The sequence below is a fragment of the Cherax quadricarinatus genome, chromosome 4 (genome assembly GCF_038502225.1).
Source record: "Cherax quadricarinatus isolate ZL_2023a chromosome 4, ASM3850222v1, whole genome shotgun sequence".
Taxonomy (NCBI): domain Eukaryota; kingdom Metazoa; phylum Arthropoda; class Malacostraca; order Decapoda; family Parastacidae; genus Cherax; species Cherax quadricarinatus.
The window spans coordinates 67326278-67339508 of record NC_091295.1 but is presented as its reverse complement, the minus strand read 5'-3'; the positions used below and the strand labels follow the sequence as shown (position 1 = coordinate 67339508).

The 13231-nt window shown below is 37.9% G+C and overlaps 1 protein-coding gene across 5 annotated transcripts in view; it reads left to right on the top strand.

Moving 5' to 3' along the window:
* Positions 1–12705, top strand: part of LOC128684457 (hepatoma-derived growth factor-related protein 2) — an 82481-nt gene extending 69776 nt beyond the window's left edge. For 2 of the 5 annotated variants that reach the window (XM_053770629.2, XM_053770628.2), the window contains exons 13-14: positions 8531–8669; positions 9777–12705. In XM_053770629.2, coding sequence (XP_053626604.2) covers positions 8531–8669; positions 9777–9844 — 207 coding nt within the window. In that variant the 3' untranslated portion in view covers positions 9845–12705. The remainder of the gene's footprint in view (positions 1–8530; positions 8670–9776) is intronic. The other 3 variants (XM_053770631.2, XM_053770630.2, XM_053770632.2) reach the window with 3 other exon arrangements.
* The last annotated feature ends 526 nt before the right edge of the window (positions 12706–13231 follow it).

Sequence of the window (13231 nt, the reverse complement as noted above, 5' to 3'; positions counted from 1 at the left end):
ACACATACACTGTACACACACAGTGCACACATTGTACACACAGTGCACACATACACTGTACACACAGTGCACACATACACTGCACACACACACAGTGCACACACTGCACACATACACTACACACACAGTGCACACACTGTAGATAGTGCACACATGCAATGTACACACACACAGTGCACACATGCACTGTACACACAGTGCACACATGCACTGTACACACACAGTGCACACATGCACTGTACACACACAGTGCACACATGCACTGTACACACACAGTGCACACACACACTACTGACACAGTGTCCTGTACACACGCACATGCACTGTACTCACACAGTGCACACATGCACTGTACACACACAGTGCACACTTACACTGTACACAAAGTGCACACATACACTGTACACACACTGTATGCACACAGTGCACACTGTATGCACACACAGTGCACACTGTATGCACACACAGTGCACACACTGTATGCACACACAGTGCACACATACACTGTACACACACTGTATGCACACAGTGCACACACTGTATGCACACACTGTATGCACACACAGTGCACACATTGTACACACAGTGCACACATACACTGTACACACACAATGCACACATACACTGTACACACACTGCGCACACACTACACACAGTGCACACATACACTGTACACACACAGTGCACACATACACTGTACACACACAGTGCACACACACACTGTACACAGTGCACACATGCACTGTACACACACACAGTGCACACATACACTGTACACACACACAGTGCACACATACACTGTACACACACAGTGCACACACACACTGTACACACACTGCACACATACACTGGACACAGTGCACACACACAGTGCACACATATACTACACAGTGCACACATGCAATGTACACACACACAGTGCACACATGCACTGTACACACACAGTGCACACACACACACACTGTACACACATGCAGTGCACACATACACTGTACACACTTAGTGCACACATACACTGTACACACACAGTGCACACACACAGTGCACACATACACTGTACACACACAGTGCACACATACACTGTACACACACTGCACACATACACTGTACACACACTGCACACATACACTGGACACACACACACAGTGCACACATACACTGCACACAGTGCACACACACACACTGCATACACAGTGCACACACACACTGCTTACACAGTGCACACACACTGCATACACACACACACACTGCACACATACACTGCACACATGCACTGCATACACAGTGCACACATACACTGCATACACACACAGTGCACACATACACTGCATACACACACAGTGCACACATACACTGCATACACACACTGCACACATACACTGGACACACACACACAGTGCACACATACACTGCATACACACACACACACTGAACACATACACTGCACACAGTGCACACATACACTGCATACACACACACACTGCACACATACACTGAATACACACACACACACACACACACACACACACACACACACACACACACACACACACACACACACACACACACACACACACACTGCACACTCACGCACACACTGCACACATGCACTGCATACACACACACAGTGCACACATACACTGCATACACACACACACACACACACACACACACACACAGTGCACACATACTGCATACACACACAGTACACACATACACTGCATACACTCACAGTGCACACATACACTGTACACACAGTGCACACACACACACAGTGCACACTCAGTGCACACACACAGTGCACACACAGTGCGCACACACATACACACAGTGCACACACACACATACACAGTGCACACACAGTGCACACACACACAGTGCACACACAGTTCACACACACACAGTGCACACTCAGTGTGCACACACACAGTGCACACACACAGTGCACACACAGTGCACACACACAGTGAACACACAGTGAGCACACACACACACACACACACACACACACACACACACACACACACACACACACACAAACACACACACACACACTGCACACACACACTGCACACACACAGTGCACACACACACTGCACACTGCACACACACACTGCACACACACACTGCACACACACACACTGCACACACACACACTGCACACACACACACTGCACACACACACACTGCACACACACGCAATGCACACACACACACTCCACATACACACACACACACATACACTGCACACACACACTGCACACACACACTGCACACACACACTGCACACACACACACTGCACACACACACTGCACACACACACACTGCACACACACACACTGCACACACACACACTGCACACACACACACACTGCACACACACACTGCACACACACACACTGCACACACACTGCACACATACACTGCACACACACACTGCACACACACTACACACACACACACTGCACACACACACTGCACACAGTGCTCACACACACTGCACACAGTGCTCACACACACACACAGTGCACACATACACAGTGCACACATACACAGTGCACACATACACAGTGCACACCTACACAGTGCACACATACACAGTGCACACATACACAGTGCACACATACACAGTGCACACATACACAGTGCACACATACACAGTGCACACACACACAGTGCACACACACAGTGCACACACACAGTGCACACACACTCACACACACACACACACACACACACACACACACACACACACACACACACACACACACACACTACATACACACACACACTGCTCATACACACACACACACACACTGCTCATACACACATACACACACACTGCTTACACACACACACACACACACACACACACACACACACACACACACACACACACACACACACACACACACACACACACACACACACACACAAATATTGCTCACACTCTTAAATGTGAAATTAAGTAAGCCATTGCAAGAGGAGAGAATGAAGAATCAAAGGTAAGGGGTTGGAGACTGAAGATGTTTAAGCCAATGATAAAAGGTTTAGTGGTTTAGTAAGAGGTGGAGAGGTGTCATATGCCATTTGGTCTTATTCTGTGATGTTGAAACTGTATTACAGCGACTTCTAAGCATTTTCTTTGGTTTTGGTGTTACTCTTCGATAACTTGACATTGTTACAAGCTGTTCTCGTAATCATCTTTGTCATGATAGATGACATATACATTATTGTTATGTGTTCATAAGCGTGTGTGTGTTTGTGTATTCATATCCATGTTCTTGAATCTTTGTGTTAATACTCTTGAGGTACAATATAACCTACATAATGTTTATTGCTTCCCCAATCAATGAATAATGTAGATGCCTATACTGACATTTGTTGCTGTGTGTGTGTGCAGGCATCTATAGCTTATATCTGGATGGGTGCAATAAGTTTTATAGTTTAGAATGTCATGAGGCATTAACACAATGATTTCTCAGACTGTCGATTTGCTTGGCACTCACGTTACTTTTGAAACACATCAGCAATCTTTCATGAACAGCATGGATAAATCTAAATCAGAAGAGTTCAAAAGATACAAAGGAAAAATGCTTGAAAGTTTCTGTAATTTAGTTTTGATGTTATAAGCACATTTTGGGGTCCTTTAACTGACTTGATGAAATTTGTCGAGTGAAGTGTGTACATAAAGGCTTGTCTTGAGTGTGTATTTTTTCCCCTCATCTTTGTAGGCAGCCTTACCATTCATCCAACACTTTACATAATACACACACATACACATGCACTTACACCTACACACACATGCATTCTGATGCCAACTATAGTGTGTGCTCTGATTTTATCCAATGCATATTCTCTTTTGTTTGCACTCGGTACTTGCCAGTTAAATTGACTAGTTATACACACGAATGGGATGGTTTTTAACAAAATGAACGTAAGTAACTGAGAACCAGGTCTTTGGAACAATCTGAAGTATTCTTTATGATGAATATCGAGATTGATTAATAACATTAGCACATCTCATAAACTAGGTACTTGGTTTTTACATTAGCTATCAAGAGCAGTCTTCTCTCGTTTTGTCATTCCAGCCTGATTTGTAGTGGTCAGATTTTTGTATTATAAAATGTCTTTAAGCTACATTGTAATTTATAACTTTTTGAGATTTGACCGATATAATTACTGAATATCTGATTCAGTTATAAAAAGTGACATGTTCAAAATTCAATCCAAATACAGTCTGATATCCTTCATCAATCCAAAAGTAATAAATATTGTACCAGGTTACTTAGTATTTCAAAATACTGCATAACTATGTTAGTTATTGCATACCTTGCATAATTAACCTATAAGATTTGAGCAAGTAGGGTGGGTATGTAACTAATTATAAAACAAAATAAAGCTTACTTTGCTTTATCTTAATCTTACTCGACTTTTTCACTTGAATAATCCACATTCATTGGTACAGAAAAAACATGAATAGTTTGTCTACCCAAGACCGTCCTCTGGCACTAAGAAAGGAGTTTGGAGGGAGCCCTTATATATTCAGCCAAATCAAGTGCACTCTAGAAAGAACCACTGCAGAGACCAACAGCAGGCTCATGCTAGGCTGGTTCGACTTGGATCAAACCTCACTCAGACCTTTGTCCAACATATTTTAAAGCTACCCAAGGAAAATACCTGTCATTGTGCTCAAGCAGCTGCAGCTCTTTTAACCCTTTCAGGGTCCAAGGCCCAAATCTGGAGTCACGCACCAGTGTCCAAGAATTTTCAAAAAAAAAAAATTATTTTTTCTTATGAAATCGTAGAGAATCTTTTTGTGAAGGTAATAAAACAAAAAGTACGAAATTTGGTGGAAAATTGACGAAATTCTGCTCTTGCGAATTTTGATGTGTCAGCGATATTTACGAATCGGCGATTTTGCTGACTTTGACTCCCATTTTAGGCCAATTACATTATTCCAATCAACCAAATTCTTAGCTATTTCACTAGTATTACTTCTATTCTATCGATTGAGCACAAGAAATCGCCAAGTCAACTGTTTCAACTCCAAATAAAGTGATCGGAAATTGTTAATTTGGCCAATTTAACACAAAGTTCAAAATATTCCAATTTCAAAATAGGGTCCAGAATGAACAATGTAGGCATTCCTGGCACTAAACTAACATTTCCTCTGTTCATTAGTTATGTTTTGAGGCTTTACAAATAAATTCCATTTTGATTTTTTATTCACATAATGAATTTTTATTCACACCAAAAAATAGAAGATTTACTGTTATGCAATACTGTAATAATTGTATAAATATCATCACCATATTTGTGAATGTATATTAGACCCACCAGCTGACGTGTATTAGACGTGTGAGGTCGTTTGTTTACTCTTGAATATCGGCAAAAATTTAACATTTCTGCTACTTTGAGCTCAGTTTCAATCCATTTCCATTGCTAAAACCAATCAAAATCATCTCTATTTCTGTAATATGTCTTCCATTCTATCAAATGAGACCAAGAAATCGCAAATACAACTATAAAAAACATACGAAAAAACACTGCAAAGTTGCTGTTTTAATCGAAAAATCATGATTTCATTTTTTTCTCTCATTATACACAGTGTGCTGCAGGATCTGTTTTATGTGGTGCACACATACCACATAGATGTATTCTCTCATATCTAGGCCCAAATGTACCACTCACAGTTTATCAGAGTGAGCTGAGCTCATGGCGTAGATCTACGGTTTGGACCCTGAACGTAAAGCCGTAGATCTACGGGACGGACCCTGAAAGGGTTAAGCAAACAAGTATTTCCTACTTTTAGCTAGATATGATCAATGTGGTCAATAGTTGTTTGACAGTAGAGTGGCAGATGTATGATCACTCTGACAGATGCTTTTCTTGGGTAGCTTTAAAACATGTCGGACATAGGTTTGAATAAGGTTTGATGCAAGTAGAACCTGTCCAGCATGGGCCTGTGGTTCTCTGTAGTGTTTCTTTCTCAGATACACCTCATGTGTTTACATATTACCAGGGTCCTTCCCAAATAATTTCTCAACACCTGAGGAGGGTCTTAGGTCGCTCAGAAATAATTATACATATTTCCAGTACTGTTGACCGTGGGTTATTCATTTGTATTACCCATACAGTCTGTGTGTGGTTTACTCAGCAACATTCTTCATATATTAAATTTTTTTTGCTTTGATGACATGATTGTTTTATGCTCTGCTAATACCCTGAAGAATCATTTATGAAAACTGATTATGTTAAGGTACATTAAGTTTAGTGGATAACAAATTTATTGGCAGTTTGCCTGTCTTTCCATCTTAGGAAGAAATTTGATGTAGAACATAAGGGAATAGCTAGTAAGGAAAACTATTGTCGATGGTATTCTAATGCAATAAGTTCAGCCTGGGTAAAAAAAATTCCTATCACTGCATTTTGTTTATGTATCTGTCATATTATATTTAAAAATCCATCTTGTACTGATTCATTCTTTTTCTTACACTAATATTATTTAGGATAACTCAAAATAACAATGAAACTGGCTACATAAACAAGAATGATATATGGGATGCAAATTTTTTGAACTGTTACCCATTATTCACTGTGCTACTTTTTTTTGCTGCTATTCAATAAAATAATAAACCAGATAACCAGGCATATTTTTTTTATACTATCCCAGAGCACACAAAAGCAACAGGCATTACTGTTTTCAGGATGCATTCCACAATTGTATTATCACCTGAAATTCAAATAAATACCACCATTTTTTAGGCTACTACCAAATAATATGATAAACTAGATGACATACCATGTCAATGCTAGCATTCCATACCACAAATACTATACAGTATGATATATAGAACGTGCTTAGGGGAAGACGTGGATCACTGACTGACTTGAGGTTTAAGCTGACTGATAGTATAGTGATATCAGTGAAGTGTGGCATCATATGCACACTGTACATACAAGTTTTGATAACATTGTTCATGGTCAGCATCCAAGTTTCCCTTCTCATATTTTGAAGAATTACAGAAATGAAATTGATATGCTGCATATATAGTATAGGGAGATGTTCTGTACTTTTATATGACCATTGTGTTAGCCCTCAAGACATTATGATGCTCCTACTTTGAGAGACAAGTAATGGATATATGTACATGTTAGGCAGTCTTGTCATTGTATCCCCCTTTAATTATAATTAGCCAAAAAGTGCTTGTTTTTGTTTTATTTGTGTATGTATAGATCAAAGTGCATTTTAATCTGAGTTGTAAATTGGAACATTGGGAATTCTTAATTATCCATTTCTTACATATTTATATAGGCATCTGGAAACATGAAATTTGTCTTGTTGCTGTTATTGAAGTTTGTGAAATAAAATTTAAAGTAAAGAATGGAATTTGCATAAAATAAATGTATGTGCTGCATCTGGGTTAGGGCAATTTTAAAGAAATCACTTTAAAGTTCAACAGTCTGCAAGTAGCAGTAGAAGGCAATTTGAATCCCATGTGGGGGGTCATCTAGAAATTATAAAAAAAAAAATTTCTCGTCTTTGACCTTTTCTTCAGGGCCACAGCTGCAACTGAAATATTTCTGCGAGACTTAGTAAAAGTCTGTATTTGAAGTACAAATTCAGTTTTGTCATGTACGTATAATAGTATGTTTATTAGAGACTAATGTTATGGTATGCCAAAATGCCCCAGTTACAAATATAAACAGTCGGTGAACTGTTAATGTGGACAGCTATCTTATGTCAAACTGCCACCTTAGGTTGCCTATAGAGACTTTTCTTCAAAGAAGTGGTGCCCTGATGCTGATGAAGGGCTTTTGATCCAAGGGATTGGAGCTACCCTTTTTCCTTTCTTGCCTCCTGTTCCTCAGGTGTTGTATGACCCCTGTGAGTTTAGCACTTCTCTTTTAATATTGAGACATTTATAGGAGCTTCATGTATGTACTCCTTTTTCAAGTGCTGAACATTGAACCAATCTCTACCATTTACCAGCAATCTGTGTTTCAAGGACACAGTTAATCTGGATCAAGGATGAAATTAATGTTATTAGCTTGATGCTATATCCTCCCTCCCTTCAGATCAAACCTGATTGCCTCTCATTTTCCCAAGGGTTTGGTACTTCCCAACAAATATAACAGGCATTACTGTAGTTTGGCAGCCATGGCTGGTAATTTTGTGACAATTTGTTAATAAATAAGTCTTTTAGGTTGATAATTCTGCAAAGTTTCCATCTTTAATTTTTTTTTTTTTTAGTTTTCATGCTTAATGCTTCAGTTGGACTTTTTCATTCTTTTCATGTATATAATATATATTTCTTATCCTGTTATATTACTGGCTAAATCTTGCTGATCTTTCCTCTATGCATTTTCTTCGAATTTTCCATTAATTTTCATCAGGATAGCTACTTTAAAACAGATCATTTAATGCATAATTGAAGCTGGTAACTCAAGGCAGAAAAGTATCTTGTACTTCACCCCAAAACTTGCATTCTGACAAGTTGAAATTAACGTTAATATCATTGACAGTTGCTGTTTGTGGTTCCTGAAAGTCAAGAATGGGACACAATGTTTGCTGAGAAAGTGGCCGAATTTGATGAAGCTTGTCATAAGTCTGGCATCACAGAGGAGAGTAAGATCTCATTGGTTCGTGACCCAACCCATCATAGTAAGTAGGCTTAAATAATGGGAAGCATCATGGTACGTCTGTGGCATCTCTTCAGGTTTTTACGGCATATAGTCGGTCCATTGTAATCCACCTACCAGATATTTTTAAGAAGCCTTTTACACTTGGCTACTTCATATTGTAATGTAAATATTTGTTCCTTACCAATATGAATGGACTGTCCAAATGTTATGGAAAAAAGCTTCAAGACTTGTAAGATTCCTAATGGAATACAGTACATCACATGAAGAGATATTTTAAAGCCCTGTACCATTAAATTCAAAAGAGTGTATATTTGAGCACAAATATCTTGCAATGGATCTGAGTCTAAACGGGGTAAAAATACAGATGGTCATATAAGGTCTTGATTCAAGTACAAAACAATTTGATAAATGTACAGTATTTGTTGTGGCACTTTTGTATAGATTATTACTAAAAAAAATAAATCTCGATATTCTGAATTAAACGAATAATATGAGATTGTTATCTTTAATTAGCCATGCTAATAACTAATCATTGAATGATTTAATAAACTTTTATGTAAATAGCATTGTACATATTTTCCTCAGAGAATTGTAGTGATCGAAATCACTCTTATGAATTCAAACTTGGTCAAAGTAGAGTTAATAAAGGTGAATTATAGTATTGTGACTCCTCACGCTTCCCATTTGAAATATGATGTGGTCCTAGCTCATAGGCTTTAAGCAAATATAAATATTTTGCATGTGTTCGGTGATTATTCATTGCATGTACAAGGCAGCAAAGGTGAAAATATTTTTGTATGTAATGCTGTCATTTGAGGTTCATTGTACTTTCTGCAACAACAAACAGTTGACTCCTGTACCCTCCAAGACAAAGCCTGATAAGCATTTGCCAATTACATGTAAACTATTTTCATGGCTCTTTTTGCATAGCCAGCCTAAAAGTGTAAAATTTTGAAGTGTGACAATTGACTTTGTACTGGAGTATTCATTGGAGATTTTTTTTATTGGCATCAATGAATGTTTGGGGATTAGGGTTTAATTAGTGGAAAAGTGGTCAGTTGTAGTAGGGCCAACTCAGTAAAACAGTATGAAAGTTGACCAGCTCCCTCCCTGCTTTATCTTTCAGTTGAAGGTTCTCAAGAGGAGGCCGGAAAAAGAGGGAAGGAAAACACAAGTCCATTAACAAAAAGCTGAGCCAGAAAGGAATGCCAAGTGTTTCTAAAAGATCGGCGAGTATGAGCCCTAGTTAGTACTTAATCACGGCTTCAACTGTACGACGAGATTGGTATCTTTGGATCTAAGATATTGTGTGTTCGATTAAGGTGTATTTTTGAAGCTTAGATGATAACTTGGAAATGGCTCAAGATGTTAAGACAAAAAAATTGGTAGCACTGAAACATGGACATAACATCAACTTCAAGTTATGTGACCGGATCGGTAAGTTTAAGCCTACGGTGTTATGACAACCAGTTTGGCTTAGAGCTTAACCTGATCAGAAAGTGTGAGTCTTAGACATAAGGTTATTATACATAAATTCATAAGGTATCATCTTTAAATATAAGCCTAATCTGGTTCTTTGTATACATAAGTGTGTGACAAGGCTAGTATAGCAGGCTCTAGATGATGGTTTACAAGAACAACTGCCCATGTAACTCCTACCACAATGTCTGAAGTAGTTTACATGATATGAAATGCAAATAAGTATTTTAAAATGATTTAGCAAGCAAAAAAATTATTAAAGATAAGCAGTGTGCCCAGTATGTATATAGTAAATATATTTTCTGTATGTGTAAGGTCATGAAAAAACAAGAATTCCAGCCTTATTCAAATTTAAGGATTTTAAAACCAGACCTGTGGAGGTCTGTTCAGGATGACATTGGGCTTGTGTAGGGAAGTGAATTAGTACATTCATAGGTCTCGTCACTGCAAGTTTTTGGTTGCCAAGAAATTACATTTTTAGGTTTGATTAGACATTCAACTCTGTTGTCTGCTAATTTATTTTAAGCAAATTTTGTAATGCAAGAATGAGGAGTCACTTAGTCACTTGAAATCATGACTCAGTAACATGACAGTTTAGTATTGAAATGGATTTAAAGTTTTATGTTAAAGAAACCAAACAATGAAGAGATGAGGAAAAAGATCACCTTGTTTTTCTTATTGAAGATGTATTATAGGGCAAAAAAATAAGCTAATGACTGGCTTTCAGATAAAGTTCACTCAGTATGGAATTCAGTCCAATTTCTTCCTTCCGTTATGCTAGTGTGACATAAAATAACATTGCCTGAAATCTTTTGTATTGATGGCTCAGTTGATTATAAATAAAGCCATGACTTTTAGTAACATGTTGAGTTTTGTATTAATCATGTGCCAGCAGCAGTGTTATATGACCTTCTATCAATAATAATCACCATTGGAGAAATTGTGTAAAAACAGTTCCATGTAAGGTTGTTAAAGTAACATAAACAATGCCTCATTTTGCTAGTTTATTATTAGAATGTTATTCTTCAAATGTTTTATTGGTGAGTAATATCTTCCAAAGGCTTTTCTAATTCTCTTTGATTAATTTCTTACTTGTCATGGCAGAAATAGTGGATCACTGATGAAAGACAAATGATTACTTTGGAGTGTAGTTAGGCACCAACTACAGTAGTTAGGAGATCATCCTAAATTATATTTTTAGGTTTAGTATTTTCTTTCTTATGTATTTTTGGGAAAAGGCTAAAATGTATATTAAATTTATTTTAAAAATAAATTAAGAAAGAATGTACCTGTTTCAGTTGTTTGCTAAGTCCTCAAATACAGTTTGGAGCATTCTTTTGGGACAATTTAAAATTGGTTTTACATATTTGTATCCTGCAGTTTTGAAGTTGCAAGTCTTATTTTTTATGCTGTTTGTTGACCCCACACGATTTGGTAAGTTTAGTAAATTTATTTTTGGCGAGTCATCAGTTGAAATATTCTGGACTTGGAACTTTTATTAGTGCTCCTTTGCAGCCATGCCTGTGCAAGTTAGCAGATAAGTATAAGTCTCAGATTTTAACACCTTGAGTAATGCAAGTACGTGTTTACATCTGTATTGCCTGTTAGTTATGCATAATATTGCTAATTGCAAATTAAAGCAGTCTTATGTGCTTAGAAGCTGGCAGTAAGCTCAGTTTTCTTCCAAATTATCAGAATTTCATTCTTTTAGAAATATATTGGCCAGAAGTTTTTCATTGCTGATCTCCCCTCTGATGGCCCACATTCTCTCCCCATCATTCTCTCTCTTAATAATATACTAATCAAGTTAAGTGCTAAACCCAAAAGTCACACAGTACTGCTTCTCATTCTCTCTCTCTCTCTCTCTCTCTCTCTCTGTCCCAGTCTCTTCCATTCTCTTTTCTCTCCCTCTTTCAGGTTTAATGCTTAATTTGATTATTATTCCCATTTGCTTTCCATCCATTCTCTCTCTCATTCTCTAGTAGCACAGTGCAGTGCTGCATTAGTTTCATTCTTTCTCATTCTGTTTCATTTTTCCATTCTTCCTTTCAGATTTAGTGGTTAATTTGATTATATTATTCTCTCCCCACATTCTTTCTCCCACTCTCTCTCTCTATACAAAGTGCAGTGCATCTTCGTTAATTGTGAATCATTGTGATTTTGTCTTTTCTTGGTGATTCTGATGTTATGAGTATTTTCTTTGGATTAAGGTTATACGGGGCATTAAAAGGATTGATAAAGGTAATTATGGCTCATACTTAAATTTTACTCCATTGTTGGGGTGAAGATTCATTAAAATGTGGATTGATGCTTCTTGAGTTAAGTGAATAATTAATGGTAATTTTTTATAAACTATTATGACAGTGCTTATAATAAATTTTAATTTTATTGATAGATATTGAAATCCTAAAGAGCCTCTTAATGGATCTCGACCCTAAAATTTAGACAGTTATAAGCTGTATTTTTTAATCAACTCGACAGGAGAAACTACTAGCACTTGACTTGTCAGTACAAAGGTGCATTAAATAGTGCTAATTATGTATGAATCACTTAGAATAAAATCTGAATCACCATAAGTTGTGTTTGTGAATTCCTCTTCATACTGTACTAGCGGGTACAAATTTTGAATATAGTAATACAGTATATAAATGGAGTGTGGAAATTTGGAGGTGTGGAGTTAATAAAAGTATTAGTCAGAGGGCTGAAGAGGGGTTGTTGAGGTGGTTTGGTCATTTAGAGAGAATGGATCAAAGTAGAATGACATGGAGAGCGTATAAATCTGTAGGGGAAGGAAGGCGGGGTAGGGGTCGTCCTCAAAAAGGTTGGAAGGAAGGGGTAAGGGAGGTTTTGTGGGCGAGGGGCTTGGACTTGCAGCATTTATGCATGAGTGTGCTCGACAGGTGAATGGAGACGAATGGTATTTGGGACCTGACGATCTGTTGGAGTGTGAGCAGGGTAATATTCAGGGAAACCGGTTATTTTTATAGCCGGACTTGAGTCCTGGAAATGGGAAGTACAATGCCTGCACTCTAAAGGAGGGGTTTGGGATATTAGCAGTTTGGAAGGATATGTTGTGCATCTTTATACATATATGCTTCTAAA